This window comes from Musca domestica, unplaced genomic scaffold (assembly GCF_030504385.1).
Source record: "Musca domestica strain aabys unplaced genomic scaffold, Musca_domestica.polishedcontigs.V.1.1 13, whole genome shotgun sequence".
Classification (NCBI taxonomy): Eukaryota; Metazoa; Arthropoda; class Insecta; order Diptera; family Muscidae; genus Musca; species Musca domestica.
In genome coordinates, this window is record NW_026712172.1 from 4,744,229 (window position 1) to 4,765,637 (window position 21,409).

Here is a 21,409-nt window from a genome sequence, read left to right on the forward strand (position 1 = left end):
AATTAGCCCTTTCAGGGGTGTGTACGCTGGAATAAAAGAGGATTTTATTCATTAGGTTCCATATCCACACTTTTGACATAAATGTAAAAATTATATACACTAAAAATGTTTTACAGTCAAAAATAAATGTTTTTAGAAATGGATATATCGAAAATTAGAGCAGATTTCGGAAAACTGACCACAAATTCTGCAGTGCATACCGAAACCCTTGCGATATTTCAAAGGAAATCTGGTAATAATTTAGAATTTTTATACTCTCATCCTTATGCCGAATGAAATGTATACATCATTTCATATCATCAAAACAACGATTTTAGGACCAAATCTGTTTCAGGACATTTAGAGTCGCACGATAACTCTCCAAGGGAGCATCCGATTTGGTCCAAACTTTGTACATCGTAATATTATTATCAAACTTAGATCGAGTTCGGAGATGGGCAATATCGGTCCACTGCTTCTGGTTTCTCCACAAAAGGTCAGAAAATTATTTGCCTCTCAGAACAAGAAAGGATTTTGTTCAAACTTTTCACATTTTAATATTTGTATCTGTGCTAGGTCAGTTTCGCACCTGTAAATGGATAATAAGACCGAATACTTCCAGTACCTCCACTTATAAAAATGGGAACTAAGAATCCAATTGACTTAACATTTGAAGTTCAAATTTCACAAATCTACATATTTTTTTCTAACACAAGAAGGTGCGATGTATCGGTCCCCTCCTTTTGGTACCTCCGCCACAGAGGGTGACAACATTCAATACATTTATCTCTTATAACTTTGGAAAAAAATATAACAATTCTTTTGAAACTATGTATATCCATGGCACAATTACAGAAGGTAGGACAAAGCTACTCCCTAAATACATTTTTCATACCCTCCACCATACATAGTATGGAGGGTATATTAAGTTCGTCATTCCGTTTGTAACTCATCGAAATAATCATTTTAGACCCAACAAAGTATATATATTCAGCGTAAAATTATAAGACGATTTAGCCATGTCCGTCTGTTGTAATCACGCTACAGTCAAAACGAATAAAGATAGGAAGCTAAAATTTTGCACAGATCTCCCTTTTGTCTGCAGGCAGGTCAAGTTCGAAGATGGGCTATAACGGTCCACGATATCGTATAGCCCCCATATAACGGTACCCCCCGATATTCGGTATTTTGATTATTTTAGCCACATTATTTAATGGAATTGTCTGAAATTCCACAAAATGATTTCCTTGTGAGTACTTAACCCCCTGAAAGAGAATTGTCTATATAGGTCCACGATATCATATATCCCCCATATACAGTACCCCCCGATATTCGGTATTTTGATGATTTTAGCCACATTTTTCAACGGAATTTTCTGAAATTCCACACAAGAAGTTCCTTGCGAGTACTTTATCCCCTGGAAGATAATTATCGCTATAGGTTCACGGTATCGTATCGTATATATAGGGGCACCAAAAGAAAAAATGTATTTAAGGGTAGCTTTGTTCTACCTTCTGTAATTTTGCCATGGGTTATTACATCTTTCGATAGATAAAAAAATTATCTTGTCGGACACATAAATCGTTTTTCATTATTACAAGTTTCATTTAAGTATGAACTGCCCAATAAGCACCATCTTCCCTTAACCTTTTTAAGTGAAGTTTACTGAATTCATGTTGCCATATTTTATATTTATAATATGGCAATAACATCAAAATTTATTTAAATAAAGAAAGGATAACGCGAATCGTTTATTTTACATTGAAGAACTGAAAAAAAGATTTATTTCACGAAATAAATTACAAATTCGTTTTGTTTATTGTGTTTAAACTGAAATGAAGATGCCATTGTGAACAAAATGCAGTGACTATCGTTACTTTGCAAAAAGCTTGCCATATCTCTGTAAAAAAAATCAGGTCTGATTGCAGAATTGTACTAAAAGTCGATTAATCGGAAATCGAGTTTACTATCCCTAGTCTGCGGTATTTAATATTCTTGGGATTCATTCGATGTGGTCAGATTGTTCTCGCTGGTCTTTCAAATCGTTGCGTGGTTGAATACGAGTGCACGTTTTTTTTTTAACACCGTGTGTTGCAGTGCTGTCCAAGACAAAAAGTAATTTGGAACAAAAAAGAACTGAATTAAACTTTTTCTGTGACATCTACACTACATTTTACAAAGAAAGAAAAGTGAGTAAAATATCCAAATTAATAAAAATTACAAACTTTAAATGTGATTACATAATAATTTCGAAGGAGTTGGGGTACGCGATTATCAAGAGTCGAGTTCTAGAAAGTTCATGGCCCTATCGGATCTCTATGCAGGCTGTCATATTTTTTTTTTTTATAAAAGAGGTGTCGTTTGTTATAGTAGGCACTGCAGTTATCAATGCAAACCTTATAGAAAATGAAAGTATATTAATTTCATTTAAAAAAGCCGGTCTGGAATTTTTAGTCTTAGTTGCGATATATTTCATCATCTCTGACTGAACTCTAGCCATCCCATGCGTATTTGAAGACTGATTTGTCCTCTCCATTTACAAAAGTGTCGGCATAAACTTCTCACGTTATGTAAACTTCTGGATTCCACCATCACTATGCAAGCAGCAATACGTACAGTACATATAGTAATCATCATAAAGGCCGGTCGAGAGGGTGTGCGTTTGACTACGTGTGTGCGTGTATACTGGCTAGTATTATATTGTGTACCAATCAATATTAAATGAATTATATAAACGTTAGGAATCTTCAGTGAGCCCTGGAACTTCAGAAAGAATTAAAATTGTATTGTCTTATTTGACTGTGGTTATCTTCATGTAGGCTATTCTTTGAATTCACAATGTTGAGCATAACAACTCAAATTCGTTAACACATCACGACACATTGCCCTGTACTCGACGTTATCAGAGAACACATGGTCTACATATGTATTAATTTAGGAATGTAAATGAAAAGATTTTAAACGAATGTTATTACTTTGACCTTAAAAGGGAGATCTACCACTTAGGAATTAATAAGTTGGCGTTAAAAATCAACAATTGACCGACAAGAGATTTCATGCGCGATATTTTGAACATTTTCCCTCTCAGACCATATAATTAGGGTAGGTCGGTCGTTCGTCACATTTTTTCTATTTATATAAAGATAAGTCATGTTTTTAATAAGATGATCTCGAAGATTCCAGATTTCACAAAAGAAACGTAAAATTTATTGATAACACTATTATTACCTTTGTTCACGCTATTCAGATCGTCCTTCTGTTACAAATACAAAATAAAATTCGAAAAAGAAAATAAACAATGCGTCCACGCATATACACTTGTTCACTTCCCTGTAATTTTCTTTGGCAGTAACCCATGCAAGTGTCTTGTTAGTAATTTAATTTCTTCTAACATTCATACAAATAATTGTATTCTTGCAAAAAGTTAAGTCAATTGTATGTTCAAAGGCCGGATTACAACGTAGATAGATTGCTTTTCACTTTTATTAATGACGAACACTCTTCTATATTAACTCTTGCAGATGTTCCGCTTACCCGTAGCTTTAGCCCGCTCGAACATCGCCCGCCAATTGGCTGTTCGTGGTTATGCCAAGGATGTCAAATTCGGACCTGAAGTCCGTGCTTTGATGTTGCAAGGTGTAGATGTACTTGCCGACGCTGTCGCTGTTACTATGGGTCCCAAGGGCCGCAACGTAATCATTGAACAATCATGGGGCTCCCCCAAGATTACCAAAGATGGCGTCACCGTTGCCAAGTCTATTGAATTGAAAGACAAATTCCAAAACATTGGTGCCAAATTGGTCCAGGATGTTGCCAATAACACGAATGAAGAAGCTGGTGATGGTACAACCACTGCCACAGTTTTGGCTCGTGCTATTGCTAAGGAAGGTTTCGAGAAGATCTCCAAAGGTGCGAATCCCGTGGAAATCCGTCGTGGTGTTATGTTGGCCGTTGAAACTGTCAAGGACAACTTGAAAGCCATGTCCCGTCCAGTCAGCACTCCAGAAGAAATTGCCCAAGTTGCCACCATCTCCGCAAACGGTGACAAAGCTGTTGGTAATTTGATCAGCGAGGCTATGAAAAAGGTTGGTCGCGATGGTGTCATTACTGTCAAAGACGGCAAAACTTTGACCGATGAATTGGAAGTCATCGAAGGTATGAAGTTTGACAGAGGATATATTTCTCCCTACTTCATCAACTCCTCCAAGGGAGCTAAAGTTGAATTCCAAGACGCTTTGCTTTTGTTGTCCGAAAAGAAAATCTCATCTGTTCAAAGCATAATCCCCGCTCTCGAATTAGCCAACCAACAACGCAAGCCCTTGGTCATTATTGCTGAGGATATCGATGGTGAAGCTTTGAGCACATTGGTTGTGAATCGTTTGAAGATTGGTCTGCAAGTCGCTGCTGTCAAGGCTCCCGGATTTGGTGATAACCGCAAATCGACCCTCACTGACATGGCCATTGCCTCTGGTGGTATTGTCTTCGGCGATGATGCCAATTTGGTGAAATTGGAGGATGTCACCATGGCCGATTTGGGCAAGGTTGGTGAAGTTGTTATAACTAAGGACGACACCTTGCTGTTGAAGGGCAAGGGCAAGAAGGAAGACGTTGATCGCCGCGTAGATCAAATTAAAGACCAAATTGCTGAGACCACCTCTGAATACGAAAAAGAAAAGTTGCAAGAACGTTTGGCGCGCTTGGCCTCAGGTGTCGCCTTGTTGCGCGTCGGTGGATCCAGTGAAGTTGAAGTAAATGAGAAGAAGGATCGTGTCCACGATGCCTTGAACGCTACCCGTGCTGCCGTTGAAGAAGGTATTGTCCCCGGTGGTGGCACCGCTCTCTTGCGCTGCATTGCCAAATTGGAAGGACTTAAGGGCCAAAACGAAGACCAAAACATGGGCATTCAAATCGTTCGTAGCGCCTTGCGTATGCCATGCATGACAATCGCCAAGAACGCTGGTGTTGATGCTGCCATGGTTGTTGCTAAGGTAGAAAGCCAAGAAGGTGACTTCGGCTATGATGCATTGAAGGGTGAATATGGTAACTTGATTGAAAAGGGTATCATCGATCCTACAAAGGTATGTAGTTTTATGCAACACTATTGATGCTATTGGTATTAACATTTTTATTTCATTTTCAGGTTGTGCGTACCGCAATCACAGATGCCTCTGGCGTTGCTTCACTTTTGACTACCGCTGAAGCCGTAGTAACAGAGTTGCCCAAGGAAGATGCTCCAGCTGGCATGGGCGGCATGGGTGGTATGGGCGGCATGGGAGGCATGGGCGGTATGGGTGGCATGATGTAAATAAATGTTACGCAGTTCTAATTCCTCCTTCAGCTTTTTTATCTTGTAATAATTTGTACGTAGTACAACTACTTATAATTTAATTTTTAATTTTAACATTTATATATTAATAATTAAAATATGTTTTAATGGTTATTTCTATTTTTACATGTTATATATGTAAATGAATACAAATCCAAATACAGTTTAATTCGTGTTAGTTGTAAAAATGAAATGAAGGAAATAAGTGTTTTCTTTTTCGAGTTACTATACTAGTGAAAATTGTAGCATATGTTTATTTCAGAGTCGGAGTACTTTTATTGGATATTTTGTTCTTGCTTCAGTACGGAATACGTGAAGTTTTGACGTCCTGGGTCCGTAAAACTTGAGTTGCTCATCATTCAATGTAGAATAGTAAAAACGGGGCTATGGAAAGCTAAAATTTATGGTATTCTGTTGTCTAGAGGTAGGAAATATTCCTGCAGGAAGTTTTCGTTATATATCTAAAATATGTTCCGTCGCTCTTGCTTTTATGTGTGTCACGCTAAAATCATGTTATCCTAATCGGGAATTGGTTACTTCAACACGATAAATGCATGTTATCCGTCACATCCATAGGGATTTAAGGGGAAATCGTCGATAACGAACTTGAACACCGTGCATCAACAGATAGTAAATAGCTAAATATGAAATAACTTCCTAAACGCGTGCAGAGTATCCCAATTTAATGTCGATGTTGTGTGCGTTTAGACCAGTACTCAGCCGAAATTGACATCGGTTTGCTAATTGATGCTTTGTCTTGGGTATTTGATCAAAGTGCAATCCATAAACATTTTGGTAGGTGTGCCATATATTTCTCGACACCTAGATAGAACGTACTGCTCCTGGTAATGTAAATATATTCAACTGTCCCTCCGCATTCACTATTCCGAACTTACTTGATTCTTTTAGTAATGAAACAATAACAACACAGAATCCAAGGCCATAATGGGGGGAACCAAGAAGACATTTTGGGGCTGCTAGCACCGCCATTTAAATTTACTGCTGTCAGGCTGTATCATTTAATTGCTATCTAAAACAAAGGTCAAATTCTGTCAGAATCGAAGGCGATTTGTAAAGAACTATTAGTGTTTTAAATTAAACGCTGTATTCGTTTTAGTAACAAAATATATTTATTAGGAACCCCACCCAAAGAATATAGATCATTAAGAGTTGGCCAACAGTTGAGCTGCTATAATTTCTGCATCATCAAGAGTAAGTTTTGATGTTACGTTCGATTTTTTCTTTACTGGTTCGGAGAAATCTTCGTCGCTTTCCTGCGTATCGCTATCTTCACTGGTGTCACTGCTACGTGCATGCTTTCTATAAAGTTTTGTTTGTTTTACAGATGACATATCCGCGTCAGAATCGGCGTTCTGATTGTTCTTGTAGACTTTTGAAGGATCGGGAAGCCAAGATAAATCAACGGAATTGTCACTTTCATCACCATCGCCATCATCATCATAGTCAACGCCTTCATCTGCGTCAGATCCTTGTTGTTCTTCTTCATCTTTTTTCTTCAGCTTTTCCTTGAGCTTTTTATGTCTTTGCTTGACAAGTGAACGGAATCGTTGTTTGTCGAATTTATCTTCTTCTTGTAAAAGCTGCTTGGCCATTTCAATATCAATACCACCCATTTCACCAAGTTTACTTTCGTATTCCTTGGCAAGTTCGGATTGTAACTGTTTGCGTGGATCGGCAATTTCATGACCCTCTTCGTCGAACTTGACCTTTTCATTGACTTTTAGATTTTTCTTAAGAGCTTTTTTGGCCAGAGCTGCTTTGGTAATGAGTTTTTCTTTTTTCCTCAAAACGGGTGGAGGAAGTTCCTCATCATCATCGTTTCCGCTCGTTTGTTGTTGGTTGTCGCCTTTGATATCATGATTTGCCCTTTTTATTTTGATAAAATCATCTCCATCAGAATCTGAATCACTTTCGGATGCCTTAAATAAAACGTCGTTTGAAGGTTTGTTCTCATTCTTTGTCCTTTCCTCGTCGTCAGTGTCAGATTCGCTTTGAGTCCCTGTTTCATTCGCCTTTTTCTGTTTCTTCAAATAACGATCTAGGAAACGTACTCGTGGTGTCACAACTAGACCCAGTGATTTGGCATATGCATCGAAATCCAGTGACATAACATTAAATACTTTCTTATTCTTCATTAGGAACACCGATTTTATGTACGCCACAAAGGCCCGTTGGGCCGAAGCTTTTAATTCTGTATTTTGAGCTAGGTATGCCTCAATTTTTGCTCGCGGTGAAAAAAGTTTCTTTGGATCGATTAAAATTTTACGTACTGAAATTGATTTTTTACCGAGTTCCTCTATCATGCCTTCCTCTTCAGATGGCAAAAGAACCAGCAGGGATTCCCCACGAGTTTTGTTACGCGCCGATCGTCCGGCACGATGTATATACTGGGTTACATCCTCGGGACAGTCCAATTGCACTACCCAGTTGACAGATGGAAAATCTAGGCCTCGCGAAGCTATATCGGTGGCAAACAAAACAACATTGCTTTTCTTCACAAAGTCATTGTATATGGCAATCCTACGGTCTTGGTGGAGGGTTCCATACAAAGCGAGCAGGCTGGTACCCGGCCTCAGTTTACAGAAGATTTCAAATATAAACTTAACTTGTTTACAACTCGAGAGGAAAACAATTATCTTCTGTTTTAGATGATTCTTAATAAATGACCATAGCATTGTGATTTTGTCTTCTAGAGAAACCACGACATAATTCTGTTGCAGAAGATCCGGCACAACTTTCGGGATAACGCTGCTTCCTTCCTGCTTTGCTTGCGGTTGGCCAACAAAAACTGGATTTTTTAGATTAAGGCGCGCCAAATCCTTAACTGAACTTGTTTGCGTGGCGGAGAAGAGCAATGTCTGTCGGTCAGGTGGAAAATTTTCGATTATGGCATTCAATGTTTGTTCGAAGCCCATGTCAAGGCACCTGTCCGCTTCGTCCAACACTAAAACTTCCATAGTAGATGCATTAAACAGCGGATTCTCGTCCATATGTTGTAGGAGACGTCCAGGGGTACAGATTAAGATGTTGCATTGATCCATTCGTGAACGTTCGAACTTTAAGTTCTTACCACCGATAATCAATCCAGCTGAGAAGTCGTGGTGTTTTCCCACCTTCTTTAACGTTTCGAAAATTTGATAAGCTAACTCCCTAGTCGGTGATATAATAATAGCGGCAACTCCGTCTGAGCGACTCCATTTGGCCACATATAAATGTTCCAGCACCTGTTGATGAAAAAATTAGCAATCTAAAATGGAGTAAAATTATACCAAAGTCGACTTGCCGGAATTAAAAATGCCAATGTTTTACCACTGCCTGTTATCGCTGCTCCCAGAACATCTCTACCTTGGAGAGCTGGTGCAATGCTCAAACGTTGAATCTCGGAGGGCTCGGTAAACTTGGCATCGTTCAAGCCCTTGATCGTCTTTTTTGAAAGCGGGAATTCACTGAAGCGTTTAATGGCTGAAACATCCTTTGACGACAGCTCATCGTACTGGGCCTTCAAACTCTGAATTTCACTGTCCAATAAATCTCTTTGAGAAATTGGTTTCGTTTTCTTTGGAAACGCACGTTTTTCTTTCATATCGAATGTGTGTATTGTGATACTGTGTCGGTCCGAAATGAACAAGTCCAAACTAATTTATTCTTTGGAATGAACTATCGGAATTAGATGCAAACCTTCTGTTCATCTAGTTCATTCACTTGATCTTGTTAATTTAGTTCCAATCATGGCTCAATAGGAAACTAGGAAGTGCAAATCTGTACGGAAGTCTATAGTGTGAAACATGGTACAATAAAAAGGTATGGTAGAGCTACCAGCTGATTACAATTTTTTTTAAGTGTGCCCGACTTCTGCCATTTTTGTAAATGTATTTATTGTTTTGAAAAATAAAAACCAAATATTTTCAAAATCAATGAATGGAAGAAGCTTAAATTGCGGGGCGCTCACTAATGATATTAACCAGATTTGCCACGGAATCGAAAGATTGAAAACTTAGGATCATATTTTTGAGAAAATATCCAGACATTTCATTCATCTTTCGAGCTATTTGACTCATTTTAAAAATGAACAAAAAATATCAAATAAATGAAAACAACAGTTGGATATAATTTTGAATTATTCTGACAGGAAGCGGGCATAGCCTCAGGGCTGTATTTCTGTAGTTTTACGAAGCTGTTCTACCTCCTTATTGTACCATGGTGTGAAATAGACTTTTAAACATGCAACAAGTGGTTTTGTTTATTTTACATTTTTTCACAACTTTAATACATTTGGGGGAAAACCACAAGACATGAATTCGATATTGGGGTTTTTCCACAAAAATGAATCCAAGATAGAAGGAGAATATTGTTTTACCCTAAAATTATACATTTTGTTGCTTGTAAATGTGGAAAATATGCATTTCTGTTGTCTCTAAAGTTAAAATACGTTCAATTTTTTTCTTTTTGATTCGAAACATTGTTTTGTGGGTAGGTTTGTTCTACTTTCTGTAATTGTGCCATGGTACAGGAACAAAAATGTTGACATTATGAAGGTTTAGTGTATTTAATAAGGTGTAATTGACAATTATATGGTTTTTAATTTTTTTTATTTTTGTTTGTGAATAACATTATCAAATATATGTTTTCACATTGCCTTGCTTTGAACGTTACTTTTTCCCATTAAATATTATATATTTATTTATTTTTTTAAATCAACACCCTAACTTGCATTCATCTTCTACTTATCAAAATTCGAAAGTGTATTTTATGCAAAAAGAAAGAAGGTTGCGGAAATGGGACCTTTTTTACTGTCCTTTTTTTGCTGTGACCAATGTAGGGAGACACATGGCTCAATAAGAAAGATTGTTTAACAAAATTGAAAAAATGTATTTAGGGGGTAGCTTTGTTCTACCTTCTGTAATTGTGCCATGGAGACAAGCTTCAGTTCGGTTAAATTACAAATTGAAGAGCGGTATGTGTATGATATGTAACCATAAAGATTTTATTCATATTACTTATTAAGGCGGAGCAAGGAAATTCCGTTGAACGAAGGAATTATTAAGGCATCTATAAATCTTATGAAGCAATCAGAAGATGAAAAAATTGTACTATTGCCATGGACGAAAGAAATGTATGAATATGATGCTGACGGTTGTATCATAGTAGTTCTTGCAAGTGGAATAAGGAAGTCGTGGAAACAACCAATTTTTTTAATCAGTTTGTCCAATGACGTAGGTTATACTATAATAACTGCATAATGCAGGACATGGGACATTCAAACAGAAAATTGTTAAAATTCATTTATAGTTTTTGTTGTTTGGTTTAAATTTGTATTAATAAAACGTTGTGTAAGAGTTGTCTATTTTAAAAAATAATAATTTTACGCACCAACATATCCAATAATACAAACAGCATTAGCATCACCAGTGGTAGATTTAAGATGGAATGAATATGTATACCCCTACATCTAGGAAATTTCGACCCAACTTAATTAAGAATTCTTGATTTAGTAACATTTTCTCCTAGTATGTAGATTTAAGCATATCAAGTCACTATGGTTACGTTGATCACGCCATAAAAACGAATGTTATCGTCATAATTTAATATAGAGTTATATTGCAAATTTATTTGATTTTAAAATACAGATAGTTATTTAAACAATGTGTACAATTTAGGTAATGTCTCTTAAGATATAGGATCTCAAATGAACTACTTCACCACCTCAATTATATTCCATCGCTTCATTTTGATGGCAGCCCACTGGCTAGTTATTCTAGAGAAATTTTATGACAGGTTTCATTGATTTAATACCTTTTTCGGGATTGTATACGGCAATATTTAAAATGGCCCGTTAAACATTTTCTCTCCCATTGGCGGCATCATATGTTTTAAATACCTTTTGTGTGGTTATACAATTACAGAAATGCACCTACTCGGAAGTCAAAACGACCACTTGCATTCCATAAGGACTTTCGAAGGTCCAGCGTCGAAATCACTTAGACATTTTGTTAATCCTAACTACGTTTTAAAAGTGCTGTTGTGCCATTATTGGTCATTATTTGTTCCAATTTGTTTACCTAAACTTTTGTTTTGTTATTTGTTTTTCATTCAAACTAATTGTTAATATGACAATTTGCATAATACACCTTGGTTCGGCTCATGGCATATGGTCTGTTTCAGAACTGTAAGAATGTATAAATGTTTACTACGATAAGCTGTTTTTATTTTATGCTACCGAAAAAATTGCAAACCCAGTACATTCTTGCAGTTTTCTAGGAACAGAGCAATTGTATCTATATTAAAAGTTGTGAAATAACTGACTGAGGATCGACGTCCAGGCGAAACGGGTCAGTCTACTTATTCTAGAAAAAATTAGACCATGGTTTAATAATGAGGTAAAAAAGCTAAAAGTACAGAAATACAGCCCTGAGATTCATTCAAAATTGTATGTAACAAGTTGTTTTCATTTGTTTGATAAGTTCCTTATATCTGAAATAAGACAAATGGGAACAACTCTAGTTTAGTAAAAACTCTTCGATTTTTTTGAATTTTTTTTTCAGAGGTAGGTTATTTTACCCTGATTCCGGGCAACTTTTTTTTTTCTTAGGGGACGGACACGGTGCCCCATATTTTTGACTCAAAAGTCCGGGTTCAAGACCAGGGCTGGACCCGGATCCACTTACTCGATATAGACAATATAGGCATCATTTGAAAGCTTTTTTGGTTGATACCCATAATGGGCAATTTTTCGAAATATTGGGGGTTTTTTAAAAGATCCGGGACCAAAAAAATCGATAATTTGACTATAACTTCCGAACATTTAAAATGACCCCATCATGTGATCACTTGTTGGATAGGTATTTTCATAAGCTTTCCAACGGGTCAAAAATCTGGGAATCAGGGTAAAAATACCTACTATACCTTTTAATGCGCGCGTCGCAAATTACTTTGGTTTCAATCATTGATTTTCAAAATATTTTGTTTTTATTTTTCAAAACAATAAATACATAAAAAATGGCAGAAGTCAGGCACTCTTAAAAAATTGTAATCGGCTTGTAGCTATCTTACCTTTTTAATGTACCATGAGAGCAACTGATTTCGGATAACGCCCATTAAACAGGTAATATAAGTCACAATGAAAAACTACAATTGAAATTAAAAAATCTCATACTGTCAAAATGTCTGTTTTCGTTTCAGCTAGTTTGTCAAATAATAAAACATGTATTTTAATTATTTAAAAATAAAATTATTCTAGATTTTATAACTTCTAAACTCATATCAAAATCTACATTACAGTACACAGAATTAAAGTCAACACACATTTTACTAAGAGGTTCGCGCATTGAATAATTCATGCGGTAAAATCGGTATATAATAATTGGTAGCATCTACTAGATCCAAACCTAACATTAATTCTAATATATGAGATTAGGAAATCTGAAGGTATATTACCATTTTTAGTACACACATGAAGTTAAACATAATACGTCTGCTTTTAAGTGAAGGCAATCTAATTAATTTTAGTCTGCTAGCATAAGAAGGCAAAACAAAATTACTATTCCAATGTAATTAGCAGAAATTGTTTTTGCACGGATTCTATTTTATCTGAGTATATTGCATATTGAGGATCCCATACAACAGAACCGTATTCTAAAATATGTTAACAAGGGACTAGGCCTTTCCAGGCCAGGGAGTAGATTCTTGTTCTATGAAAATATGAAATGAAAAATATTCCCCGTATAAAATTTTTCATTTGTCATTTCTTTCCTTTATAAAAGTTTTAATTTCACATTTTTACAGAACAAGAATTGAGGCCCAGATACCACAAAATTTGTTTTTTACTATTTTTTTAAAAAAAATATGTCGTTATTACAATAAAACATGGTACAATTCTATGCAAAACAGTAGATCTAGACTAATCTTCTAAATCGAATATTGTTATTTATCAAACAAAATATATTTTCACATCTGAATGACAAGGTGAATATTTTACAAAATTAAGAAATAATCTTTTAATTTAAAACCTAGATGACATTACATTAATGAATATTATTATCAATGGAAGCAACATTTTCAGAGGTACTGTGAAGGATAGAAATGCAAATGTATCTGCGTACTCGATATTTTACAACAATGATATTTTCTCAAGAAAATCGTGCTGATAAAGCCTAAATTTAGGAAAATTTGTTAAAAACCCGCTCTTCTCGAAACTCAACCTATAAGCTGGAATCAAAATGTATCACCCCTATTGAAGTCGTAAATCCGATCTGCAGATTGTTGATAGCTGAGTACAAGATTAAGAACTTTGCTATTTTTGCGATTGATGCATCCGTATTAAGTTTTTTTAACTGCACATTTTTGTTTATTTTAATTTTATTTCACATCGTATTGTTTGGGGAGCTGGAGGACGGAAGAACAAGATTCTGAATTTTACTGAACGGTCTCTTAAATTCCAACCTAAAGGCCGTATTTTTACGTCACTGTTACTAACAATTTGGACATTTCATGGTATATTAACACTCATTGTGTTCCACATTCGAATTATTGTTGAAAATTATTCGTATATGTCTGTTCATTAATGTTTTAATCATGATAGACTCTAGCTTGCATTATTTCCCATCAATACTTTAAACCATGATTCAAACATTACATATTTACTAACAACAAATGCAACGAGTTGTTTTGTTAATTGACATTTTTCTAAAAATATTTTTATTTAAGAAAAAAAAAAAAAAAAAATAGTGAAAAATAAATTAGACTTCACGTATTTTTAACGGATGATTAGGTTTTTTTCATACCAAGCAAAATGTATCTTCCCCAGAAGCTGTAAATATGAATTTTTAATTTCAACAGAATTTAAAAGTCTTCGGAATTATTTTGTATATTATTCAAAACAATATTAAAATATATACGCATAAAAAACTGTGCGTGTGCTTTGCCATTACAAGATTAATTCGGCCGGGCCTAACTTATAAAACCCTCCACCATTTGGAAGGAAATGGAAAAAAATTGTAATTGGAAAAAATCAAAAAAAAAAAAAAAAAAAAAAAAAACGAAAACTACAACCTAAATGAAAACCGTTATATAGGGACTATACGAAGACGTAGACTTGGACCTGGACCTTTTTTTGTCATAGGCTGTAATACCCATTACGAACTTCAAATACGAAATTTGAAATAATTTCGGTAAATAATGTCGCAAAAATCATGAAAATACCGAATATCGGGAGGTACCGTTATATGGGGGCTATACGAAGGCGTGAACTTGCATACACAAATTTTTGTCATAGGCAGTAGTACCCATTACGAACTTCAAATACGAAAATTGAAATAATTTCGGTAAATAATGTCGCAAAAATCATGAAAATACCGAGTATCTTAAGGTACCGTCATGTGGGGACTATACGAAGACGTGGACCTGCATACGAAATTTTTTTGCCATAAGTTGTAGTACCCATTAAGATCTTTCAATACGAAATTTAAAACTATTCCGGTGAATAATGTTGCTAAAATCATGAAAATACCGAATATCGGGAGATACCGTTATAGGGGGATATACGAAGGCGTGAACTTGCATACACAAATTTTTGTCATAGGCAGTAGTACCCATTACGAACTTCAAATACGAAATTTGAAATAATTCCGGTAAATAATGTTTCTAAAATCAATGAAAATACCGAATATCGGAAGGTACGGTTATATGGGGGCTGTACAAAAACGTTAACCGACATGGCTCATTTACGATCTTAACCTGTCTAATGGTAAACTATGCATGTATGCAAAATTTTAGCCTTCTATCTCAATTCGAAAGATAGCGTAATTACAACAGACAGACGGACAGACAGACAGACGGACATCGCTAGATCGTATTAGAATTTTACGCTGATTCAGAATATATATACTTTGTAGGGTCTATTATGAATATTTCGAGGAGTCACAAACGGAATGACAAAGTTAATATACCCTCCAAAAAATGGCGGAGGGTATAAAAATGTATTCAGGTTATTTCTATGCCCTACATTGGAACTTATTGTACTATGCTTCAAACTATGGAGAAAATTCCTCATTTAATTATATTACAATCCTGTTTTACATAGAAGACATTTCAGTAGGATTTCCTGTTTTTGTTCTTCTTTTGGTTTTAAGTAGTCTTAATAAAAAAAATTATGTAATAAGAGCTATACAATTGATTCATAAAACCGTACATGATTATAAGTATTATTCATAAACACCCACCTGTATAATTTGTTGAAATCACATCATTTATAAATTTAAAGTAACGAAATTCAATATGCGCTTCATTTGTATTTTAATAAAAAGTAAAGATTTCCATTTAATTTGAAAAAGAAAAAATACATTTCATTTTAAAAGGTGTAATTTAAGATAGAAAATGATTTGTTTCGTTTGGAAAAGTTTCATTTTGTTTAGAAAATATGTCATTAGGAAATATGTTTTATTTCCTTTGGAAAACTTTTTATAAAAGATTTAATTTGATTTGGAAATTCTATGTAAAAGTTTAAGTAAGCTTTTCATTTTGTGTTTCAAAAAAACGTTATCATTAAAACAACCTAGTCAGCCTCGGTGTGTGGTCAGCCCAGTCGGCCTTTATGCTTTGCACCTCATTTACCGAACACTCTTTGGTCTCTATTCGTATTCACATAGTTTGGAACGCTTTTAAATTCTGCTTTTGTTTTCTTAGTTATTTTTCGTGATATCATCTTGAAGCAATGTAAAATAGTTCTCCATGTAATAAATATATCTGACAAACTGTTGAGATGCCAATACTGTTGGCATATTGTGTCCGAAAAAATATTAAATATTTTAGAAATCAATTTTTGTAATTGTTGTGTTTATTTTTTTGAAAGATACTAAGAAGTGAGGAATAAATAAAACAAAATATTGACATTTCGAGCGCTTTGGAGAAATTGGAGGAGGAAAACCCGAAATTGAAACAGGTGGGTGCACATATAGATAAAAAGAGTTTCTAATCGAACTTCTTTTTAGGCCGCAATATTGATACAAATAGAGAATCCAAAAAATATGTTCGGCAAATAAGCTTTTGTTTGTGTGCTTGGGTGTCTAAGCGATGTCTCATCAATTCAGTGTTTCTTTTTTGTGCTATTATTAACCAACTTGAGAAATTGTAATCAGCTGTTTTGTTGTCGTTGTAAGCGTACAGTGGATGCTAGCTTTGAACGACGAGTTCGCTACAGTCATTGAACGGGAGCGTTAACAAAAACTATCGCAAAAACTTTGTTTTAGTTTTTTAATAGTTGGACATTGTTGCTCTGATTATGTAGTTGGATATTTTTGATCTGACCATGGCTATTCACTTATCTAACCGAAAAGTGAACAACTCTAGATTAGCAAAAACTCTTCTATTTCTTCTTCTCTTCTATTTCTTCCAGATTTGGGGAAACTATTTATTGTACCCGCCACTACACTGTGGTACAGGCTATTATGCCTTTTGTAACGTAAAAAAAGGAAACGAGATCAATCATACTTTCTTTTGATGATCCGCATATAATCACATTCACAGTCGATTTATGCATGTGCGTCGATCCATGTATAAGAAATATATTGTTGAAAATCTATACAGATGTAGTTATATCTCCTATATATGTGTTTCATCCGATTTAACAATTAAGTCCACCACAGACATAATATGTAGCCTACAACAATGGTTTTCCTCACAAGATATCAGATGCAGCCGAGAAATACTCCTGACAATGTGTGACGAAATCGTTTCAGATTTGTATGTATATCCCATATATATATCAGTGTCATTGCACTCCCAAATAGTTTTGATTTAATAATTGAGGACATAGTCAAGTTTAGTGGAAATTGATTAAGATGCAGCTTTCGTTTGTTGTTGTTGTTGTAGCAGTAGTACATGTGTGTGTTTGTGTTCTGCTAATCTGGTTCCAGCTCCAGGTTTAGAAATTCGGCTACTTTAACGGGCTGTAGCCAGAGATCCTCTGGAGTGAGTTGGGTAGGTTTGGCTGAGCAATTAAAAAGGTGTAGCGTATTGTGCGGGCCTGTATCACACGCCGGGCAGGCGTCACGCACATCTTCATCAATTCGTGCCCAATACGAATTGAGGCGACTACACCATCCTGAACGTAATTGCGCCAAAACTACCCTGGTTTGTCTAGGCAGCTGACGTTCTTCGGCTGCAATGGATGGGGGGTGGACTCCGAGGACGGCATTCACTTTATAACTGCTAATAGCATCCGCGACTGCATCGGTGTGAATGCCACTCAGACCTGCCTGATAGGCTTCTTGATCTAGAGGCTCTCTCTTGTAGCGCTGGACCTCCCTCTCTAGATCATGTATGTCCTTCCTGACACGCCTGGGTGGGGGAGAGTTATCCACCATATGATGGTTGGGATGGCTCTCACGGTAACACCCAAGCAGGTACTGCAACGAAAGCATATGATTATGCTGACGTAAGGGAAGGACTTTCGCCTCCTCATGTAGATGGTCCACTGGTGTCATGAGGAGGCACCCTGTCGCAGTTCTCAGGGCAGCGTTCTGGCAGGTCTGGATATTCTTCCACTGCGTAGCACTAGTATTCGACCTATCGCGTTATAAGAGGTCAACAAGGTTTCTTTGTCCGCACCCCAAGAGCTGCCGGCTAGCGCCTTGAGGCCCTTGTTCCTACTTTTCATCTTATCGCAGATAGCTGTGGCTTGCGCGGACGACTTGAACATGCTGTCGAACGTTACCCCAAGAATCTTGGGGTAGTTCGTGGTCGGTATTAAATTCCCCTCGACCTGAACATACAGCTGTGTTCTCATCTCCGCAGACCATGTGGTAAAGAGTGTGGCCGTTGATTTCGTGGCGGATATTTTCATATTCCTCGCGTGGAAGTATGCGGCAAGCTCCGCGAGATAGGGGTTCAACCTTTCGCATATGTCATCGACCACTGGACCCGACGCCATGATCGTACAATCATCCGCATACGTTACGATCTCAATGCCGTCTGGAGGGCGAGGAATTCCGGAAAGGTAGAGGTTAAACAGTTCCGGAGATATCACCCCGCCTTGGGGAACTCCCTGTTTCACTCTACGGGCTTTGGACTTCTTGTTCCGGAATTCCACGTACGACTGGCGTCCACACATATAGTTAATTATCCAACGTTTCAAACTTGGCCGGAGGGTAGTTCTCTGTACGTCCTCAAACAGTGTGGCATGATTGACCGTATCAAATGCCTTTGATAGGTCAAGGGCTACCAACACTGTTCTGTCACACGGCCTGTTCTGGTTTAGTCCTCTACTAATATGTGTGGAAATGGCGTGTAATGCTGTTGTGGTACTATGTTGTGGACGGAATCCATGCTGGTGGTTGGCAACTGCATAGCTTCCTCTAATGCTGGGGAGGAGTAAAGCCTCAAGAGTCTTTGCTACTGGCGACAAAAGCGAAATCGGCCTGTACGATTCGCCTTTACTGGCATCCTTGCCTGGCTTCAGTAGCGGGACCACCCGGCCCATTTTCCAGGTTTCGGGCACTATGTGGGTGGCTAGCGACAAATTGAGAACTTTCGTTAAGTACTCGACTCCCGGCGTATCCAGCTGCTTCAACATTACCATTGAGATTCCGTCCGGGCCCAACGCTTTGGATGACTTAGCGTTACGGATGACATTTGCAACATCACCCATCGTAAACTGTGGTGGTTCCTCCTCGGCGGGAAGAGATCTGATACGACGTAGTACTCTTCGCTTCGCCCTATCACTCTCGGGGTGCTCGACAAATTGTCGGTTAAAATATTCCGCGCACCTCTTCGGATCAGTCACCGTTACGTCGTTAAAAGTGACTGAGGTCCTATCATCCTTTTTTCCAGGGTTCGAGAGCGACTTAACCGTTACCCACAGCTTACTCATATCGGTTCCAATGTTGCAGCACTTCAGATGGTCTAGCCACTTTTTCCTCTTATGCTCCTGTACCAACCGGTTGACTTCCACTGTCAAATCACTGATTCTAGGATCAGTAGGGTTGGTACGACGGAGATCATCACGCTCGTTTGCTAATCCCGCTGCCTCTGCTGGGAAGTTTGGTCTTATCTCGGATATTCGACCAGCAGGTATATAGCGAGCGGCTGCAGCTCTGATGATGTTTCGGAAAATCCTTTCTGCTACCCGAACATCAGAAGGGTTGGTCAGTTCTCTGAAGCGGCGGTTGGTGAATTCTCTGAACTCTGGCCAGTGAGCTTTCCCATGGTTAAGGAAAGTGCGGCGTTCAGAGGTTATGAAATCGGGCGACCTGCTTATGGAGACGATTATCGGGAGATGGTCTGAGCCAAGAGAAATGACGGGTTGCCAAGTCACGTCATTTATCAGACCGGGTGACACTATGGTTAAATCTGGCGAACTGTGACACTCTCCTCTTATTCGGGTGGGGGCATCCTCGTTAACCGTGCAGAATGTGGAGCAGTCAATCTGCTCTGCCAGCGCTGATCCCCTCTGGTCATTACCTAGGACGGAATGCCACAACTCATGGTGGGCATTAAAATCCCCTAGTACCAGGCGGTTATTGCCTACCAATAATGGGCTAATATCAGGCAAATAACGCGGTTCACAGCTATTAATCGGCGGGATATACACATTAAGCACCTCTACCTCGGCAGTTCCACACTTGACTGCTACCCCCATACATTCCATGTATGGGTCACTAGAGACTAGCTCAAGCGAGATAGGTCTGTACTGAACAGAATGGTGTAACAGGAACGCTAATCCCCCACCTCCACTTCTGGTGCGATCCTTCCTTAGTACGTTGTAACCATAACAACGTTGTAGGCTGCAATTTTCATTCAGCTTGGTTTCCTGCACCGCTGCGATCTTAATATTCCTCCGACTCATAAATTCCACTATCTCATCTATTTTGCCTCGAAGTCCGTTGCAATTGAATTGCAAGAATGATGCACAATCCGGAGTTGGAACAGCAACATGTGGCGTTAGGTGCTGCGGTGTTGGTTGCTGTTCTGGAGACTGCGGTGGAGTGCCATACTCCGACGACGTCTCTGACGAGGACGACGAAGAAGAGGACTCGCTGGGGACTACGTTACTGCAGCATGTCGCAACATAATCCCTTTCGCTGTAGTCTCGCAAACGCCTTAATCCGGAACAGTTCTTGAAGTGCACCCACTCTCTGCATCCATTACATCGCACCGAGACAGATCTGTGGTGGATGACGTTCTGACAAACCGAGCAGAACCAAGGTCCGGGGTTTTCCTCAATCCCGGGGTTTTCCTCATAAAATCCGGAGCAGGCATTCCGGGATATGCTGCTCCCAATGCAGAAAAATAAACAAACACAAACATGTACATACTGGGTTGGCAGCCGCTGGCCGAAACTGGAATCTTGTTGTTTCGGGTCAATCCGGTATCGTAGAACCCGCTGCCGTGGGATTGTTCGTTTGTTAGTTTTATCCGACTTCAATTTAAACCTGCTCTAAAGTTGTAATACGCAATTAATACTTAATTTGCTACTATAACTATTTATTTGTTACAGGTGATTCCTAACTCATTTTCTTATAAAAGTCTTGATTTCATGTTTACAAAGAAAATTTTCAAAAAAAAAAAATTGATCCCTAGTTCTGCTTAATCGATTTCCAAAATCATTTGAAAGTATATACGTTATGTGGCGTTTCCACTGCACTTGATTCGCTCTCTATTCGTTGTTTGACCCTTAACTATGAAAAAACTACCTAATTCTTCACACAAAATTTCCTGAGCGAACACTCATATTTGTACGTTGTTCAAATCAAATCACTCTCAGAACAACGAAAAAATATGTCCCATCCCTAACAAATGAGAGCATTTATCGAAAAAATAAATTATTACATTTAAAAATTAAAAATAGAAAAATTTGATGAAATTTTAAAAATTTTTGGGAAGACTGAAAATTATGAATGAAAACTACAATGTTGAATGGCGTATGTACATTCAAACGAAAGTAAATTTTGTTTTCTCTCTCATTCGAGGTACGCATTTTGTCCACGAGTTAAAATTTCTACAGAAAACGCAAACAAAAGAGGCAACATTTTCAAAATGTTTCTATCGGCAGAAAAAATGTTTGACAAGTGTCTCTCCAGCAGAATTTAA

The 21,409-nt window shown here is 37.5% G+C and overlaps 3 protein-coding genes and 1 long non-coding RNA gene across 4 annotated transcripts in view; 3 read left to right on the forward strand and 1 right to left on the reverse strand.

The window, feature by feature from the left end:
- The first annotated feature begins 2,003 nt into the window (after window positions 1–2,003).
- Window positions 2,004–5,498, forward strand: LOC131800818 (heat shock protein 60A). The gene is made up of 3 exons (XM_059118545.1): window positions 2,004–2,168; window positions 3,501–5,057; window positions 5,120–5,498. The coding sequence occupies exons 2-3, from the start codon at window positions 3,501–3,503 to the stop codon at window positions 5,282–5,284; spliced, it is 1,722 nt and encodes a 573-aa protein (XP_058974528.1). The 5' UTR covers window positions 2,004–2,168; the 3' UTR covers window positions 5,285–5,498.
- A 914-nt stretch (window positions 5,499–6,412) lies between these two features.
- On the reverse strand, window positions 6,413–8,939 carry LOC101897793 (probable ATP-dependent RNA helicase DDX10). Its single transcript, XM_005179349.4, has 2 exons — window positions 8,610–8,939; window positions 6,413–8,550 (listed from the first exon to the last, which is right to left on the reverse strand). Exons 1-2 carry the CDS (start codon window positions 8,907–8,909, stop codon window positions 6,469–6,471), a joined length of 2,382 nt encoding a protein of 793 aa, XP_005179406.1. The 5' UTR covers window positions 8,910–8,939; the 3' UTR covers window positions 6,413–6,468.
- A 1,063-nt stretch (window positions 8,940–10,002) lies between these two features.
- On the forward strand, window positions 10,003–10,703 carry LOC131800750 (uncharacterized). The gene is made up of 2 exons (XR_009341521.1): window positions 10,003–10,280; window positions 10,332–10,703. It is a non-coding gene; the product is annotated as an uncharacterized LOC131800750 (long non-coding RNA).
- A 5,176-nt stretch (window positions 10,704–15,879) lies between these two features.
- Window positions 15,880–21,409, forward strand: part of LOC131800819 (syntaxin-binding protein 5-like) — a 102,158-nt gene continuing 96,628 nt past the window's right edge. The window contains exon 1 of the mRNA XM_059118546.1: window positions 15,880–16,262. The gene's annotated coding sequence lies outside the window, so the exon portion shown is untranslated. The remainder of the gene's footprint in view (window positions 16,263–21,409) is intronic.